This window comes from Haplochromis burtoni, unplaced genomic scaffold (assembly GCF_018398535.1).
Source record: "Haplochromis burtoni strain Fernald_Lab_line unplaced genomic scaffold, NCSU_Asbu1 Contig_81, whole genome shotgun sequence".
Taxonomy (NCBI): Eukaryota; Metazoa; Chordata; class Actinopteri; order Cichliformes; family Cichlidae; genus Haplochromis; species Haplochromis burtoni.
Window position 1 is genome coordinate 1,859,643 of NW_024582442.1, and position 19,752 is coordinate 1,879,394.

Here is a 19,752-nt window from a genome sequence, read left to right on the forward strand (position 1 = left end):
TGCACGATTCTTGGGGGGGGGGCTCTAATACCGCGGGGTCTTACCTAATAGTATAAACCACATTCAGGGGACTATTGTTACTAATTGGCTCTATATAAATGAACTTGAATTGTTAGCTTTACAGTTGGCTGTGGTGTGCAGCTATGTAATGTTAATGTAATATAAAATCTTTAATCCCTGAGAGAACATAGAAAAAATGTATTAAATTTACTGAGAAGCAGGAAACATTACATTTTAAATTAAGGAATGCATCAACTTTCTTTCTGTGTTTTAACGAGGTTATCGAGCACTTTCTTTTCTTTTCTTTTTTTAAAACATTTGTTGGCATTTTATTTATTTATTTATTTTTAAATTTCTAATTTAAATTTATTTATTTTTTCACAAATCATGGTCACAATACATAATGAAAACGTTGCCATTATACAAAAAAAGAGAGAGAGAGAGAGAAATTGAGCACTTTCGTGACATAATAAAATAAAACAACTCATGACACAAATAAATACTCTTCATTTGCTTTATAATACACTCTGCTGGCACACATGGAAATTATATACAACCTGGCCAAACAATCAGACAATATGCTGTTTGTTACGGCTCTCTTTACTGGCGTTTCTGTTATTCTTTCGTTTATCTGAGCATAACAACACAAACTCCTCTCTGTATAATGCAGCGCAGTCCATTGTCGCCATAAGTCTTTTGAAATGACCACAGAGTTTATTCAGTGCTTTTCCCAAGTTGATTTCATTCATTCATTTAGCAGCATATGGGAACGTAAAGACACACTTGTACCGAGTTTGTGTAATATGAAGAATAAACTATCCTGAACACAATTGTTCATTAAAACAAATGTGAGCGCTTGCCTTACCTGCCTTGATTTCAGCACCATCAAGAGTTGTTTTATTTATGCATTCATTCATTCATTCATTCATTCATTCATTCATTCATTCATTTCCATAAGCCCTATGCATCTTGCCAGTTCAAGCCATCCGAGCAGCATGCTCCTAAAATGTTTTCCTGCTGATATAAAAAATCTTCCATCTGGAGATGCATTAAGCATGTCTTTCATTCGGTGTTCACTCTGTGGGCTCAGTGGCTTTTTGGGGGCAAATCCAATTAACCAATTTGTCAGGTGCATGATCAAAGTCAGAAGCAGCGGAGGGAAAGGTTTATTTAAGGAGGTGTCATAGATTTGGTCAGTCAATACGTACTTTTTTTTCAGTTCCAGCTTCCTGCTTTCCTGTGACCGTCTTGGGAAAATCCGATATGACTCCGTGTGATTTAGAATGCTGTGTGCGCACACGCCAAGCATCTAATTGCTTTTTTAATGGTCTGCTCTGCGGGGAAATGGTTGTTTGGCAGTTGCGCACCACAGAGAAGGACCATTGTGCCAAAGCCTGTCATTATTTCTTTTCCACAGGCTCGCGCCTCCACCCTTCCCCTATGACAGCTGACTCTGAGTTTGGTTTGGTAATGTTCATAGATTTTTGAAATCAGAGGAGAGTGTCCAAGTGTCGCAAACAAGGCGCAGATTGTTTTAAAAAAAGAAAAAGTCAAATCAATTTGTTTCATGCGAAAGTGTTCCAATTTTGAGATAGATTTAAATGTCACACAATTTCTCCCTTTACTTATTCAAATGCACATCTCCTCCATTGGTTAGATTTGATGAGGGTGTGGTCTCACTTAAGAGCAGTTGACATAGCCCTCACTGGCAATGGGCTTTAACAAGGATGCGGTCTGTGTAGGAACAGAGAAAAAGTGTTCCGAGGGGGAAAAAAGCAAGAATCAGAAGGTTTGAAATGTTTTGAGTTGGTGCGATGTGCTCTCCGGAGCGCTTCCGATCAGCGTGGAGCATAAGGAGTGAGCAGAACCGGTGTTCTCTTCTGTTCACAGCAGCAACCAGTAGATTCTGAGCATCAGGTGAACATTTCATATAGTAGCTGTAGCCTGCTTCTTCTTCTTTTACCCCGGGCTTCTATACACTCCACTTTAACCACAGGGCAGATGGGACGCAGAAAAACAACTATGACCAAAGAATCCGCGCCCTGACGCGCTCCGATGCGTGCATGCTGGACCGGTGAGTGTGTGGACTAGTATGAAGCGCCATGGCTTGGTGTGACCGCGGGGTTCAAACGCTGTTGGCCACTGTGGGGGCTTTCGCTGCCTTTAGCCTGATGACCATCGCCATCGGCACGGACTACTGGCTCTATTCTCGGGCATACATCTGCAACGGCACTAATGCCACCACAGACGAGACACAACCACAACCCAAAAGTAAGAAGGGCGATCTCACCCACTCTGGGCTGTGGAGAATCTGCTGTATCGAGGGTAAGCTCTGCTCACTTTGTGGATTTAACTGTGCTCATGTTTGACAAAAACACGCCGGGTTTCTAGTGAAATGTTGTTAAAAATATAGCACATTTTATTCTCCTAGGAACTATTTTTTGGGGGGGGGTTTTTCCGTATGAACCTTTTGCTTCCCAGTGTGTACAATCAGTCTCAGTCTGAGCGCACAAAAGACGCCTTCCCTTTACGCATGCCAAGTGTCTCTTTCTGGAGATGGGCGCACAATGAGAAAGAGATCACACACGCGGAACAACTTTCAGGTGATAAAGAATGAGACAGAAAAAACAAATATGCACACATTTACAGATTTGAGGGGCATAAAAACGGGAAAGAAACCGGCGTTGCCCCGCTGTACATGCTCTTCTCGAGCTGTCTGCCAACTGTTACATCTCATTGTTCAAGCGCAGGCCCACACAGTCAACTCGGCTGAATAGTCTGCAAACGAATATGATGCCAAGACGGCGCGTCTGAGCCCATTCACTTTTAAGCTGGCAGGAAATGTGCGCGCTATCAGTCTACTTTCATTCATGTCTTCATTGTATCCGTTGCTGTTGCTTGGCAACATCCCTGAAATTGCTATGGAAACATGCCCGGTGATTTAAAAATAGATGACTCTGAGTTCACGTCATGTCCGAGCAAAAAAAGAAAAAAAACTTATTTGTTGTTATAGAGCATCAGGTAAACAATATGTTTTTCACAAGCTCAACCTTCCCGAATGTGTTTTGAGGGGTTTCTTTTTTTTTTCTCCTCCCCTGCTCCCCCTTTTTCTGATTACATGTTCGATAAGGAGGTGCGCTGGCAGTGACGTCTTATTTCGGAGGCAGACAGGCACTCATTCATTGACCAATCTTCCTTCCGACCACCTCTTGACTTCTTGCCTCAGAGAGTGGCTTCAACTGATCGATTTGCTTATGGCACAGACGTCTGTTATGACGCAGTGATTGATAGAAGACAGTTTGAAGCAAAACGAGCAGAAAAATAAATAAAACACAGAAGAATAAATGACAAAGGGGGCTACACCTGATCTTAGCGTTCCCCCACCTTCCGAATCCCACTTTAACAACTGTTTATATATATTGGATTTCATTCTATATAGAAGTACAGGATACATCTCCTGGTGTATGTTTTTCTTTTCTTGACTTTTTTTTTTTTTGAGGACACTTGTATCAGAAAAAAAGAAAACACAGTTCTGTATACAATGCCTGTGCAGCCTATGTAAAATCAGCTGGTGTCAGAATCAGTGCTTTTCCATTTCTGCAGTTCTGTTGATTATGAGCCTGTTTTGAATCACATTTCCTGGAGCTAATGTCATCAGAGGCCACATATCGGGAAGGATTGAGTTGTCGTCATTGATTTGACTGTTCTGGGTGAAGGTGGACGGCTCGGAGAGGAGAACATCCTCGTTTGTTACGAGTAGATAGTTTCACTTCTGTGCCTCTGCCTAAAACTATAAGCTGGAGGCTCTGTTGTCATGGAGACTCATAAGTGTAGAGGAGAACACAAGCGAGGAAGTTCCCCCCCCCCCATTACTCCAACCACAAATGTACACACACCCCTCTGGCCATAAAGACATACAGACTGGGTTATTGACGGGGACGCCTCTGTGTGTATCACAGCTTCTGGAGAAAACATCATCACATTTTGCTGAACAGATTACAGCAACAGCATGTCTTTCTCTCAGTCACATCAAATCTCTGGAACACAGCAGCTGTTAAGCCCCATTTTTTTTCCTTCCCAGAATCCAGTGATGAATGTGTTTAACATTTCTGGACACACACTTTCTTTTCTTTTTTTTTTTTTTTACCTCCTCTCTCCTCTCTCTCTCTGTCTCAGCAGGCCTGAATGACAATTAAGGAGTAGGCAGGAATATATAAAATGAGTCTACTTTATCGGAAGGTCATTATTTCCCTCCTCTGTGGAGTCTTTTGCATTTCACAGCCGCTGTTTTGACTTCTTTTCCCCTTTAATGTTTGTTTTCCCACATGAATATTGTAAGGCCACAGAGTGCACCTCATTTGCAACAGAATCGGCAAGCATCAGAGACTATTGCTTGTGACTCTAGTAAATACAACCAGCTTTTTAAAACGAGAAATAACCTAATGAACAATCCAATTACCAGGTACATATTTGCAGTAAACGTCCCAGCTGGTGGCGGATTGGTGTGAGTCGGGAGGCAGCTGTTTTTCTTGGGGGTCAGTGGGAGCGCTAGTTTAGGTTGTGTGGGGGTCACTTTGCTATTCTTGCCATTTTCTAAGAGTCTGTAATTAAAATGTAACAACTGAGAAGTCGTGAAGGGGCACTAATTAGCCAGCAGGGCCCAACTTCTAACACCAGTCATGCCATGCTCTGTTCCTCAGGTTGATGCGATGTTTTCCTCTGTTTTATAGGTTTAAGTCCTCAGTTCTCCTCATTCTGTTCTGTGTTATTGCACTTAGCTCTTTGTTACTTCGATAGTTTCCACAGATCCACGGTTTATGTCACTGTGAAGGTTCTCAGTTATCCAGGTCATTGTAGTCAAAGGAGCTTGCAAAGCAACTAAAGAAGTCCAGACGCTTTTCTTTGCAAGCTCCTTTGACCACGGTTTATATCATTGGGACCAAGAAAAATCTTTGCCATCAGCCTGGGAAATGTGAATATTTGCTTGTTCATCAGTTTAAAAAAGCAGTTTTTTGACTTTAGAAAATTACTGACAGATACCTTTTCTAAACTTACTTCTGTTATTGAAGATAGTTAGCATCAGATCCACTGATAATGAAATGAATTGTAGTTTTATGGAATAGTGCGCCTTTGCTCATCTCATATTTAGGGTCTAGGGGCTGGTGTCTTCTAGATGAAGCTCATAAAGTGGTGATTTTGAAACCTCTGCAAAAACAGCTGATGAAAAATAGTTGATGATTAATCTAAGTTGATCTCTTCAAACCTTTAAATCCCACACCCTCGTCTTTGTGCTGTACACAACCGCCACTGCAAATTAGGGGACTTAAAAAATCTTTTGGTGCTTTTTAGCCTTTGTTGCGATAGGAACGTAAATAAAAGACAGGAAAGGTGCAAGAAAGAGCAGGGCAAAAATGATCTCAGGGCAGATTTGAACCCAGGCCTCTAGAGCTACAGTACCATCACCTGTTTCCAAGACTGGAGAGGATTGTCAGAAGTGTCATTTTTCTGTGTTGGCAATCACATGTGAGATGGCAATTTATGTTTGGCCCACATCTGCAGTTCTCTTATGCTTCTCTCACAGCTTGTGTTGACTGACAGTGCTGACTCAGGATGAGTCACAGCCACAGGTCTCCATTATATGGGCCGGATGTCAGGTGGGCATCTGGCCCACAAAACAGTTTCTGTAACCCAAGGAAGGCCATCCTCAAAACTGAGTGTCCAAAGTAGCCCAGATTAAGCCAGAAAAGTGTCTGCACCTTTTCTTCCTGCCTGTGTACTAACCCGAGACTGTCTGCACGATGTGCCTTCGCGTTTAGTCTGCACATTTTGTTTCTGTAGCACATTTAAAATCCAAGGGTTTTACAATAAAAACAAAAGAGCTTCTAAAACTCGTCTACTCCTCTACTTACATCCACATCATTCATGTAACATAACACAACAATAAAGCCTTCAGGTTTCTGAAGGCTTTTCAAAGAAAGGCATATCTTTAGCTTAGATTCAAAGACAGTTACATGTTTATCTGATGTCAAGTTTTATTTTGCTGTTTTTACTGCCAGCACGTTTTTTCAGTTTTTTTATCATCTGTGTTAAGCACACTAAGTTTACTTATAATAAAACATTGGTATAAATAAAATTTGCATTGGAATTTCCACTTCAGAGGCAATCGGAGCAGCAAAGACCCTCTTGAAATAATGGCAGGATGGTCAGGAGTGATTGGGAAGCAGACCTTAATGATCTTGAAGGAGTGTGTGGACCCATGTCTAACTACCACATATACAGGTGCATGATTGTTTAAGGCTTTTAATAAAAACAGTGATGCTTTTTGTTGGATTCTGTTCCTGAGACATTTTTGGAATAATTGTCAATGAGCAAGAGATGATTGACCAACTACAGCATACAGTGCTTGGCAGTAGTCCAGTCTAGATGTAACAAAAGCAGCAATTTTAACCTTGTACAGTAATTCTTGAAAAGGTGGAAGAGGTGTTTTTTAACTCCTTCTGACGAGATCTAGATTTACTGTTGTGGTCAAACACCTAAAAAACCTTAAAATATAGATGACAAAACTTACTGGCTTACCCTTGTGCAAAGATTTATCCTGTGGTTTGGGATTACACTGGCTCTGCAAGTGATGGAACATATCCTGTTGCTGACATAATCAGTCTCATAAAGTGGCGTCTTTCTGTCATTTGCACAGGGCTCTTTAAGTTATTGCTCCTCACAGCCTCATTCACACACACAGTACCAAAAGCACCTCTAATGAGTGAAGCCACATCACACAATGTATCTGTGCATACACATTAGTAAACTTTGATAAATTGATCAGACACTTATTAAAATGTAGCTCATAAACTATGACTCTGTGTGAGTCACCTGCCTGAAGTTACAGCCACAATGTTATTTGCTTTCAGATCCTGATCAAGTCTGTCTCTGGGGATAATTTATCATAAGTAATTAATGAAGTAACCACTGCTGTGCTCCAAGCGTAAAAGCCAGCAACTCTCTCATTTTGGTGAGCAAATGGGTTGTGGTGCTGTCGCTGTGCTGCAGGTAGAGTCAGCAGTGAGTTACTCTGTTTCTTAACAGTCAGTCTGCAACAATGTAAAGACTTTGTAACATCAAATCTTCGGTGTATATAGATGTAAAACTGTAGAGGGAAAATTCAACATTCATGAAAAGCGTTTGGTCATTTTGGAGAAACCAGTGTGTCCCCACAGCAAGGAAAGGCACATGTTTTTCACCTATGTGATGTTTATATACTGAAGCTGCTGCTGTAATATAGTTGTTTTTTTTAAGAGTGGGTTGTTTGTCACCTGAAAGGTAATGAAAGGAAAAGATTTCAATCTGAATCGCAAACCAGATACACGCCATGGTTATGATTCAGTTTAACTCAGTTCAATTATATTCTATTTATATAGTGACAATTTACAACAAGGCGCTTTAACCACAAGTAAGCCAGCAGTCTGAGAGCAGATTGTCAAGATTTATAAATGGCTAGACGTGTTTACTTGGTTTAGGAGAACAGGTGGCTAAGAGAGGCTCCTTAGGTGGGCTGGTTTCCGAGAGAGGTGTGGGCTGAATGGTGAAGAATGGGCAAGCAGGTGGGTCGTGGGGAGGTATTGGGATCCACAGGCAGCTCTTGCGCTCCAGCAAATTCATCACCGTAGTGGATGGAACGATCAGGCAGAGAAGCATTGCTGCAGATGGCCCTTAAGACAATTAAGACAATCCAGATGATGACAGTGAGTTGGAGGTGTGCAACAGCCGGCCAGGAAGAGCCAAGAAAAGCCAAGTACAAAATTAAAATGCGCCAGGCCTGCCCTGAAGCCTAAGACAAAGTGCTATATTGGAGTGATATTGTACTATAAGGTCTTTCAGACAAGCCGGGGCCTGAATATTCAAGACCAACACTTCAAGATTCTACAGGGATCCAATGAACAGAAGCCAATATGTCTCTGGTTCTAGTCCATGTAATGATATCATACAGACAAGCAACAGTGGAAAGTAACAGAATTCATTTGGAAAAATATCAACCGTATGACATAAAATTCCAAAGAGCACCTGTGCAGATATGTTAAAGCTTTCTCATTTGAATCCACACTCTTACAATGACCTCTCAAGCACCATGTTGAGAATCCATTATACATGTACATTTTTAAATGAGTGGCAGAGCATAACAGGTTTCACAGCAGACTACGTGATAGATCACAGTTTTCTTCCAACAACTTGGAACCCAAGCGGAGCTGTGTTTGAAGAAATTGCAGCCTGGTGACAATTTAATTAACCAACTGTCAGTCATATCAACACTGAATCACTGATGTCTTCGCCAAATTGCTTTTCTCTCATCCTCACTTGGACTGAAAAGAAAGGAGGGGTTTGTTTTATTACACAGAGCTTTTTTCTTCTTTTTCTTTTTTTTTTTCACCCCTGTCCTGCCATCCCCAGCTCGCAGCGCAATAATCGTACGCGGAATCAGTGCGAGTCGTTTGTGGTATCGTCGCTTACAGTGTTTTGTCTGTTAACGGCTTCATAAAATGGATTCATCCCTCCTTTTTCTGTAAAGCTCAGAGCGCTCTCCCTCATCAGCTGCTCTCCGTCGCAGAGCTGAAAGAAGTAAGGATAATAAAGCAGAACAGGTTGCTGCTGAGCCCGTTTGTTGTAAAGAGTGTAAGGTGCATCGCTTAGAGGAGGCTACGCAGCTCCAGTGAAATGCAACATTGATGTCCCTTTTGATTGGTTCACACATCAATCTATCCAGAGCCAGCAAGGTGTGAAAACGAGGAAGTGAGGGAACGTGTCGCATGAAGCTTACTGCCATCACCTGCAGTTCTCCTGCAGACACCGGGGTGAGCGAGCAGTGACTTGATGAGACAACGTTATTTGGTGTATTCCACCGAGGCCGCCCTGTCATTTGCTATAGGCTGAGCTGCTCTAATTCAAAACAACGACAACGTGCATCATGCTGTTGCCAGTGGCACCACAGCTGTGGCAGCTGCTTCCAATGAATGTGTGTAAGTGTGTATGAACACGTGTTTTTGTTTTGTTTTTTTGTTGTTTTTTGTATAGGCACGTGCCCATTTGTGTTCACAGCCATGCCCGCTTAAGCACTGACAGATCTTTGAAGGGGGAAGTCTCTTATTTAACGGGTATCATGATATAATGAAAATGTCAAATGCATCCTCTGAGATTGTTTATGTAAATGAGCTTATTAAAAACTTACAGGGGTTGCCATGGAGAAGAGGGAAACGGGATGCTCAGCATGGGGTTTCACAACTCGAATAAGGCCCTGGGAACCCATCATTTCCCCACTAATATGTTGACTGTGTAGGAATAATTCCCAGTTTGTTTCGACCCAGTCATACTGGAAGCATCAACCTGATAAGCACGTTTTTTTTTTTAGTTTTTTTTTTTTAGTTTTTTAATCACCAGCACTCCTGCAGCTGATCTCAGATCTCTGCCCTTAAACGCTCTCTCCCCGTCCTAATTTCTTTCTCCTTTTTAAGGTTGGCTCCTATCTTTACGCCATCCTCACCGTTCCTCTGCTCGCCTTTGTTGTTTCATTTCCTTGTACCTTCTTCCATTGTTTAATCTCCGCTTCACCCCTCCTCCTCCCACCTGCTCAGTATTCAGACTTTATTTCATTTCATGAAGGGTCCATCTCACAGCCTGCACACACACACACACACACACACACACACACACACACACACACACACACACACACACACACACACTAAACCCTGATATTGTGTTGATAACTGTCACTCATAAATCATTAACCTTGAGGCATCCACTTATAAAAAGACTTCCAATCAGTACCAACATTGTCCTCTATCTCTTCCAATCTACATCTCTCTCTCTCTCTCTCTTTCTCACTCTCTTACAAACACACACACACACACACACACACACACACACACACACACACTTGTTTTGGTATCTTAATGAGGACATCTAATTGACATGATGCTTTCCCTAGGCGCTAACCCTAACCATCAAAAATAAATGCCTGATCCTTACCCTCAAACTAAACCTAACCATAACCTTATTGTAACAATGACACTAAAAACACATTTTGAGCTTCAAAAATGCCTTCAAACCCGTGTTGATGGGCATTTTGTCGCCAAGTGACTGTTGGTCCCCACGAATATAGCAGCTCGCCAATTTTCTGTCCTCACAAAGATGTCTAAACATCTAAACGCACACACACACAGAGGAAAACAGAGGCATCAGACTGGCTGAGTAGCTGAGACTGGACTGGCTATTAGTAACATTTTAGGTTCACAGTGAAAGGTTTGTTTTTGCAAGCAGCGTATAAAAAGTGTAAAATCACTTGGATGCAGAAGCAGAAAAAGACACAGCCAATCATGCAAACAGAAATGCGCGTGTAAAATCTGCAACAAGCCTTGCCGCTCCAGCACGATCCGGTATTTACACAGCAATTAACAGCACAGCTCAGGTGCCTGTTTTTTTGCTGTTTAACCACATGAGCCAGATGTGTTTGTGTGTGTTTCTTTTTTTCACCAGGCACAAAGTCTCACGTTGCTGCTTAAAATAGTCCAAAACCCTTTTTTTTCCAGCAGTGACTATACACAGAAACTTGTGCTCCATTTCCACAGACTGATTTGACACTAATTAATTTGATGTCCCTTATAAAGCAGCAGACCTAGTTAATGGAAGCGAGCGTGCCCTTAAAAGCTGAGCGACAGAGAAAGGTGGTTCGGTGGCTCACCCTCAGGCACCTGGGAAATGGAGTTGACAGGTATCTGTCTGTGTGCTGTTAATGGGAAGGTTGGTGTTCATGCAGCGGGTCAGGTCCCATCTCTTTTGTCTTTTAGACCAGGCGGAGATGAAAGGGGGAATATATTTTCGACATGGGTAGAAGTCTTTATGCTTACAGAGGCAGGCAAAGCTTAACTGAGCCTCAGCTAATGAACCATTCACAGACCCCTTTTTCCCTAAACACCAATTGTCCAATGATGGTGAGGCAACTAGCAAAGCTATGTCAGGCTTTCATCGTCCTCACAAGCCAAAGTAGGGGGCAGGTCCTTCAATATGAGACATAAATGACTTTAATAAGTTTAAAGAGCCTTTAGCCTCTAAAAGCACAAACCCAAAAGAGAAAGGAAAATATTTAATGATGTCCTCATGTGTTAGAACATAGGTTTAATAGAGTATGAGGACTATTAGCATATTATTAACAAAACACAATACTTTAACATGAGTCACATAGACAATAAGAGGTGTCCGATTTTTACATTTTCCCTATCGTTTAGCAACATGCTAGGTGGCAGGGATTATGGCCAATACCTCTGCACACAACCTCAAACAAGCACACATGAACATGCAACACATAGGCTGTAGATATGTTTATGTAAATATATGCAAATTAGAGCCCAGTGCAGCCCATCTCTAATACTTTGGATGTTTGGATGTTCATATGGTTAATGAATAGTCAAAGAGCTCACTGCATTACCACTACTGCACAGAGCACATCCATTAACCCCACCCCTAACCCCTCTTTCTCTTCACAAGGTGTTGTTTATACTCGCGCTCAATTACAGCTCAGGGCCTCTCTGAGCTTTAACCTCTCCCTCCCTCTTTCCTCTTTCTTTCATTCGCTCACCTTGGCGTTAAAAGCTTCCCGCACAGTCTATTGTTGTGTTGTTTAAATAGACTTCTTGTTCTGGCATTCAACCATTCACCTGAGCTGGATTTGGACACGCACCACAAGCCATCAAATCCCTACGGGCATTGCAATCTTAATCACACAGCTATATAGTCCTGCCGCTTTTTCTTCTTCAAATGCGTGTGCACTGAACTGTGATTTCAACTTTGCAGAATTCACGGTCTACTCAGCGAGCTCTTAACAATAGTTTTGGTCAAAGGTCAAAGTCTTAACAATGAAATCTGGGAAAACGTGTAGCCTTTGCATGCTGCATGTACAGATTCAAGTAAATGTTTCCAGCCTAACGCTGAAAGAAGAGAAAAGGTAAAGGAAAAAAGAGCTTATTATGAAAGAGGGGAAGGCTTTTTAACATCATGAACACACAAACATTTGCCTGATAGTTGACCAAATGAATCCCAGTGGGAGCCATGCTGTGTTTCACTTTTACCTTGAAGAAGAAGCACTATTAAACATGAAAAATAGTCTGAGGTCATCTGAGAAGTGTCTTCTCACTCCATCTTCTTTTATCTAGATCCACTAAAGCATCTTATCTCTGCAGACTTAGCAAAGACACTCTGTATTTATACATCAGACGAAGATTTTTAATAAGCTAGGGAGATACAAATTAATTTTATTCAGTTCATTTCACTTTTATTTATATTGCACCAAATCACAACAACAGTAGCCTCAAGGCTTTTTATATCTTAATGGCCCCACAGTAATACAGGCTCATGGAGGGTCAGCTATCTGCTGTGATCTACTGGGGGTAGAGTAGGGAAAGAGGACAAAGGACACACTGTGGTAGAGAGTCAGAAGTTAATAATAACTAAGTAATTGCAAAGGGGAATATAAACCCATAAAGAGTAGAAAAGAGGTGAGTAAAGACGTCCACCAGTCCTAACTACAAACTTTATCAGAAAAGAAAGTTTTAAGCCTAATCTTAAAAGTAGAGAGGGTCTGCCTCCCAAATCCAAACTGGTAGCTGGCTATACCAGAGAGATGCCTGAAAGCTGAAGGCACCTTTGGAACCACGAGTAAACCAGCAGTCTGAAAGCAACATGCTCTATCGGGGTAATACTATATCATGAGGTCTTCACGATAACCTGGGGCGTGATTATTTAAGACCGTGTGTGAGAAAAAAGATTTTAAATTCTATTATTGAATTCAAAGGAGCCAATAAAGAGAAGACCCCAAAATTAAAAAAAGAATGTGCTAAGAGGCTTCAACTGGGAGTGAGCAAAGTGGGCAGATTTTAGTCACTGATGTCCATCTTTTCATTGACAACATCCATCTATGGATATCCAGACAGCTGAACACAAATAACCATAAACATATTCATCAAAGGGTCAGGCAGTGAGAGTGTGTGGGATAGATCAAGTGCTGCAGGTAATGTGCGAATGTCGTTTGTAGTGTAAAAACTTTGAGTTGTCAGTAAGACTAGAAGCATTTTTACCAGTGTTTCCAGGACCACATTTTGCATAAGCAGCACACACACACTAACACACAGCTCACAGACCCACAAGGTCAAACCACACTGACCTGTGTCTATGCCACAGTGACAAAGACACATTGCCACTGCTGGTGGAAAAAAAAAGTTGCCCACAGGGAGGAAGCATCAGCCGCTATCACGCAACGATTCCACCCACGAAATGATTATATAGGTTGTTTGTTCTTTCTGTCTGAAATGACTCACATAAACACTACTGATCTGGCATATATAGCAACAAAAATCTGCATTAAGTGGCAGGGGAAGTGGTGGTGGAATAAACATGCCTAACTTCCCACTGGGGAAGCTTGACTCTTGTCCAGGACCATCTTTAAGTTTCGCTTTCTGTCAAAATGGCTTCCTTGGGGTTGCGAGTAGATTATCACCCGTTTTTCAACACATTGTTTTCACAGCAACCATTTTGGCATGAAGTACTAGGTAAACACAGGTGTTACTAATTACATTAATGTCGTTTGAGCCTGTCCTTAATTAATGTGAACAGCAGCACCTGTGTTTGTAGATTTTAATTGGAAAGGGATGCTTTGAAAAAGGTCACTGTTTAAACATGTTAGACAGCACCATGCTCCTATGAGTTGTACGTTGTTACGGGGGGAAGGTGGAGGGGATTAACTTTGGGATATCTTTCCAAGAATAGGAAAGAAATCACCCTAAATGTTTAAATCAAATGCAGCCTTGATGTGTACAGCGGGCTAGTGAGGCTCATTCTTGTGCTTTTCGCCCTGCAGGCATTAATCAAGGCAGCTGTTACAGAATCAACCATTTCCCTGATGACAACGACTATGACACAGACAGTTCGGAGTATCTGCTACGTAAGTGTTCCCGACTTGTACATTTCGTCTGGTACCGGTAAAACTGTGTTAGTCCTAAAAGGAAAAACAGGAAGTCTTCTGACATTCAGCATCTTGTCATTTGATTGTGAAAGCAGACAGATAACTGACTTATCTATGTAGAGTCAGAAAGATATACGAGACAGTGAGGTTTCACACATTTCAAAGCTTAAAGTCATTAAAGCATTATTAAACACTATTATATGTTTACAAGCAATTTTTTGGCTGTATCTATTGGATAGCCTTCATCTTTATTCTACTCATTAACTGATGTCTTAGATTTTACATTTCAGTTGCAAAATCACTGTTACAATGAGTCTAAACCAGAGTTTTCCTTGTTTTTCTTTGAAAAACTGGCTTAAACATGACTTGTGATTAGTCTGATACACAATGAATATTCTGTCACTGGAGACCCATCACTTAAAGCTGATTCAGAATCTGCCTAATATGCAAGAACAAAGGAGACTTGTCAAGTCCAAACTCAGTCCATTAGCCAGTCTAAATAAAAGGAGGGCTTAATAAAGGACTTTACAATTGAATAAGCTCATTCATCTTTGGAAACCTGTAAAATGGCACAGTGATTCATTTTAGGGTTGGTGATAGTCAGCGAGAGTGCGTGTTGCAACCCACAGCTGATTAGCAAAGCTTTGTCACAACAAAGCCCCAAAACATGACTAATAATGGAGCTTAAAAAACAGATCAAAGAAGAGGTTGAAAAGAAGTGGTACTGGACTCGAAAGGTTAATAAAAAATATATATTTTATAATATATTTGATAATTTATGAAACTTGGTTGTTACATTAATTCATACAGTCTTGAAATAAACTGCATTTTTAAAGCCGTTTACAGTGACTCCTCCATCCACTGCAGGTGTAGTTCGCGCCTCCAGTGTGTTCCCCATCCTCAGTACCATCCTGTTGATGCTCGGCGGACTGTGTGTTGGGGTGGGCCGAGTCTACAACAAGACAAACAATGTGCTCCTAAGCGCTGGCATTCTCTTCGTAGCTGCAGGTGAGCTGGAGGAAGCATGCACTGTCGTCCATGTTTACAGTCAAGTCCAGTCTTGCATCCTGGTTTTACAAATGGAGGGAAGTAACTTGTACTTTGTCAGAGGTGCAATCATGATGATGAGCTTTATTTGCCACTAAAAAAAAGGCACCATATCCATTCTTCACATATCTTACAATACCAAGCAAAAGTCTTGCGCGGCCCCTGATTTATTTATATTAGAAAAATGGGAACCAGGTTCAGAGAATTAGTGAGACATGTGCAGAAATAGATGGAAATACTGCAAATAAGGCAAAAATAGGGTTTGTACAATTTAAATGAGCTTGAAAGTCAATATTTGGTATGACCACCTTCATTTTTAACACAGCCTGAGCCACAGCAGTCTCTTAGGAAAGCTTACTTGGCATTTCTTTAAGTAGTCTTCAGGAATAGTTCTCCAGGCGTCTTGAAGGACATTCAAAGCTCTTCTTTGGATGTTGACTGCTTTTTGTTCTGATCTCCTTCAACATGATCCAACACTGCTTCAATAATGTTGTGCTCCAGGCTCTGGGAAGGCCAATCCATCACTGATAGATTTCCAGGGATCAATGTCATGCTGAAAAATGAAGAGGTTGCCAACGTTTTCCATATGATATTATTATATGTTGGATCAAAATCAAAAAAAGGGAACAAATCTACCTAAGGGTATCAATACAGGAACTTGAACATGAATCTGAGGCAGTTTTCTATTTTCCAAATTCCATAAATTACCCAAAATACCCTGACAGAGTATTTTTTAAAATATCTGTAGGCACTTGATATTGGATCTCTCTCCTGACCTCCTCCGCACATATCGATGAGGATTTGAACTAAAAATTTCAAATTTATCACTCAATAAGACCTCCAGTTCTTGTGTAATTTGGCATACCTCAGCCTTTGCAGGCCTGTTTCCCCAGCCATCTCAGGTCCTGTGTCAAGTCTTAGCTGGATTTTTTCCCCCCCATTACTTAAGGACATGACTTTCAGATACTGTTTATCTGCACTGTAAAAAAAAAAAGTAATATAAAAGTATTTTACTGTGTATTTTACAGTTTTGTACTGTTTTTCTAGAATATCATTAAATTTACATAAATAGACTGTGATTTTACATTTCAAATGTAAATTAAATGTAAATTAACGTAAAATCAGTGTAAATGTAATAAAACATAATTTTCTTGTTTTTTAAATGTATTTGTCTGTACATATGCAAATTTAGATAGCTTCTTAGGACTTCCACTTCTTCTTTGGTCCTCTGCTTGTGCAGTTGCCCTTTCAAGGACACACTGTGCAGTTATCTAGGAATAATCTAGTTGGTACAATACTATGATTTACTTTTGTTGAACTCTGCTATTTTTGTAGATTCTGCTAAAGAGGGAAGTAATTATAGGTTTTGTTTGTGACAGTAACAAAGAGGCTAATGATTCAATTCAAAATTGTTTCTTTGCTGTTGCTTGTTATGTGTAGATACAATAATGGTTAATCCCCTGAGCTAGGTGCCTTTTTTATGCTTCAGTGAGTCATGGGTTAGTGTCAAGTGGCTTAACAAAGAAAAGTAATCCAGTGAAAATAGTCAGATACAAAGACTGGACTGAAAAAACAGTAAACGCTCCCATACAAAAAATAAATAAATAAAAATTAAAGACCTTCAGAAAGCCTGGAGAACTGTTGTTAAAGACCACTTTAAGATATTACAAGCAAGTTTGGAAGCAACATATAAATAAATAAGGTGGTGGCTCAAGATTCTCTGTACTGTAAGAATCAGAGTGTACACATTTAGAACCTCGGTTGTGACGAGAGCCTGTAAACGCTGGTTGTTGAAGTTTCTCGTGTTACTGAGCCTCACCTTTCATCTGTTTCTTGTTTATCAGGTCTGAGCAACATCATTGGCATCATCGTCTACATCTCAAGCAATGCAGGAGATCCCAGTGACAAACGTGATGATGACAAGAAGTACACTTACTCCTACGGCTGGTCCTTCTACTTTGGCGCCCTCTCCTTCATTGTAGCCGAAACGGTGGCCGTCCTCGCCATCAACATCTACATCGAGAAAAACAAGGAAGTTCGCTGGAAGGCGCGGCGTGAGTTTATCCGTTCACTCTCCTCCTCTTCTCCGTACTCAAGGATTCCGAGCTTTCGCTACCGCCGGAGGACGTCGCACGCCAGCTCTCATTCTACGGAGGCTTCCCGGGAGAACTCGCCCATTGTTGGTCTGAAGGGGGCGGCATCTTCCAGTGGGGCCCTGGATGAGTTGTCCATGTACGCCCTGGCAAGAGACAGCGTGACAGAGAACACGTACAGCCCTGAACATGAGGCTGCTGCTGAGTTCCTCCAGGTCCATAACTGTTTCCCCAATGATTTAAAGGATGGGGTGAATCGCAGGACCACACCAGTGTGAGCAGCATTTTGTGTAGCTCAAAGTTTACCAGATGAAGGACAGAAAAAGAAATGAATGAATGACAAAGCGTTGGGCTAACCTCCAAGAGACTGAGCACTTGTGACAACCTGGCATTTCACAGAGAGAGTGTCAACTTTGAAAAGGACCAAAGAAAGACTGGAGGACGCTTTATCATCTGCTTTTAGAGAATATTAAAGCGGAATACAGTTAATATTGTATGTGCAGTAGCCAGTCCAACATTAGCATTATCTTTCAACTGTGCCAAAATTCTTATATGAGCAGTGTGTCAATCGTAAATGATATTTGAGTAATGGTGATTGTGCTTCGTGGGTAAACCTGAGAGGGAAGAGATGTGCCATTCAGCAGTATTCTGCCCACAAATTAAATACCAAGGTGCTAACTGATATGTGCTCTTCACCATAAAGGTGTTCCCTTTGTGTGTGCGCGTGGGTGAAGTTTCTCTTCATTGCTTTCTGACAGGCAGGATCTGTGAGCCATGATTAACATTTTGGAAACAAAGATCTTTTCTTTTATGTCTGATCCTGTAGTTTTGTTGCATAAACCTAATCAAACAATGAGTGAAAACTGAAAAAAAAGGTATAAGTAAAGAGTTCTTTCCCTAAAGATTTCTGCCACTGCTTATGAGCGTGGCTCTTTTTCAAACTTTGCATTGTGCCCTCATACTTAGTTCTGCTCTATACTTTAATTGTGGGTTTGAATGAGAAAGTTTATGTACTGTGTCTTTATGAAACAGTTCAGTTGTAATGTATACAGTGTTTAATATTTGAGTAGTAGATTGTGCAAGTTAGAAAGGTAGCAAGGGTTTTGCCTCCCTTGCCGTCTCCTCCTTTTTTCTTTCCTTATTCTTCTCTGACATTTGTCTGTGGAGCAAAATGTCCTTTTCTTTGTCACTGGAGCACCTCTTTGCAATGGTCCTTTTTTTGCCTACTTCCATATCTGCCTGCGATCCTTCCATCACACCCCCTGATGGAGGCTACATTGTGTATGTGCCTGTCACAAAAGAAGAGAAGCTGACAAAAAAAGGGCTGCCCAGAACTGTGAAAACAGCACAGGTCAGGACTTCCTTTAGCTCTGAATGGAGTCTCGACATCCAGGAGGATCGGAGCCAGGCGGCAAATGTGTGTCTGTCTGTCTGTCACAAAGCCTGGCAGTCCATCTGCTAGCCCCCCACCTACCCACCCAACCCGGCTTCTATGTCAAACAGAGGCCCCAGACAGAAGCAGAGGGAGCTGAGTGGGTCCCTGGAAGATTTGGCTATAATAACAAGATATGTGTGTTTCATCTTGCAAGTCCTCAGGAAATACAGTGCAGTGTTGGCAGGTTGAACGCTTTTGAGGTCCTTAAAGAAATGGACTGTTGATAAAGATAAACCTGATAAAAAAAAAAGAAGACAAAATGCTGTTACGGCATTAATTTAAAGCTGTGAGCGTTTGCTTGAACTTGATCTCAGAGCCAGGTTTCTTTGGGAGTCGGCTCACTCAACCACAGAATAGTATTTGATTGTATTTAGTGCGCCTGATATTCCTTTAGAGATATCACTTCACATATCCAGCTGAGCACATGTTATATGAAGCCATCAGTATGATTTGTTCTGAGTGTAAATCTTTCACTTTTATATTACAGTGTGGGGAAAAATATGTTTGTAATGTAAAGCTGCAAAGTTGTGTATATATAAGCACAGAGAAAAAAAGCTGAATGTGCAGAGACATGAACAGAGATTCAAAGCATTATTTTACAGAACAATAATAATGCCTTGATAAATCTGGCAGTGGTTATGTGTTTCAATTGACCTTTTTATATTCAGATAAACACACGCTGTTTTTGCTGTGAATCTATTACGTATTCTGTTTTGTACGGTGAAGTGCAGTAAGTCTGTTTAGGAAGAGAAACTATATTTTCTATTCCATGTGTATGAAGCAGCTGTACCTTACTGTATGTGCTTATGTTGATTTATGGCTTACTATGGATATAAGCACATTCTTTTTCTTCATCAAGAAAATTAACTGTAAACATTTGAGGATGGATTTTCTGGAGGGAAGAGAGTCGGATGAGCTGTTTTGTTTAAATAGGCAGAGAAGAAAAAGTACATTTCCATGTTAAAACAACCAAACCGGCCACAATATCATCACTATTGTAAGGATATTTTCAGTGCCTTTGTTCGACGTATAATCTATTGTAAAACCTGCTTTTAATGTTCCAATCAAAAAGCATTTTTATTTAATCTGAATTTACACTGTTTTTGTCTCTGCCACTTTTTAGGTACTACCCCAAACATCACGTGTACAGATAAATAAACAAAATCAGGGTTAAA

At 41.0% G+C, this 19,752-nt stretch overlaps 1 protein-coding gene across 1 annotated transcript; it reads left to right on the top strand.

Annotated features, from left to right (window-relative positions):
• The first annotated feature begins 1,257 nt into the window (after window positions 1-1,257).
• On the top strand, window positions 1,258-19,752 carry LOC102299673 (voltage-dependent calcium channel gamma-4 subunit). The gene is made up of 4 exons (XM_005925469.3): window positions 1,258-2,325; window positions 13,898-13,981; window positions 14,870-15,010; window positions 16,894-19,752. The coding sequence occupies exons 1-4, from the start codon at window positions 2,103-2,105 to the stop codon at window positions 17,418-17,420; spliced, it is 975 nt and encodes a 324-aa protein (XP_005925531.1). The 5' UTR covers window positions 1,258-2,102; the 3' UTR covers window positions 17,421-19,752.

Excerpts from the sequence above, each read along its gene's own strand:
- LOC102299673 (XM_005925469.3), top strand. The coding sequence starts at position 2,103 with ATGGCTTGGTGTGACCGCGGGGTTCAAACGCTGTTGGCCACTGTGGGG. Across the intron at positions 2,326-13,897 it reads GAGAATCTGCTGTATCGAGG|GCATTAATCAAGGCAGCTGT; the intron begins GTAAGCTCTGCT and ends TTCGCCCTGCAG. Across the intron at positions 15,011-16,893 it reads CATTCTCTTCGTAGCTGCAG|GTCTGAGCAACATCATTGGC; the intron begins GTGAGCTGGAGG and ends CTTGTTTATCAG.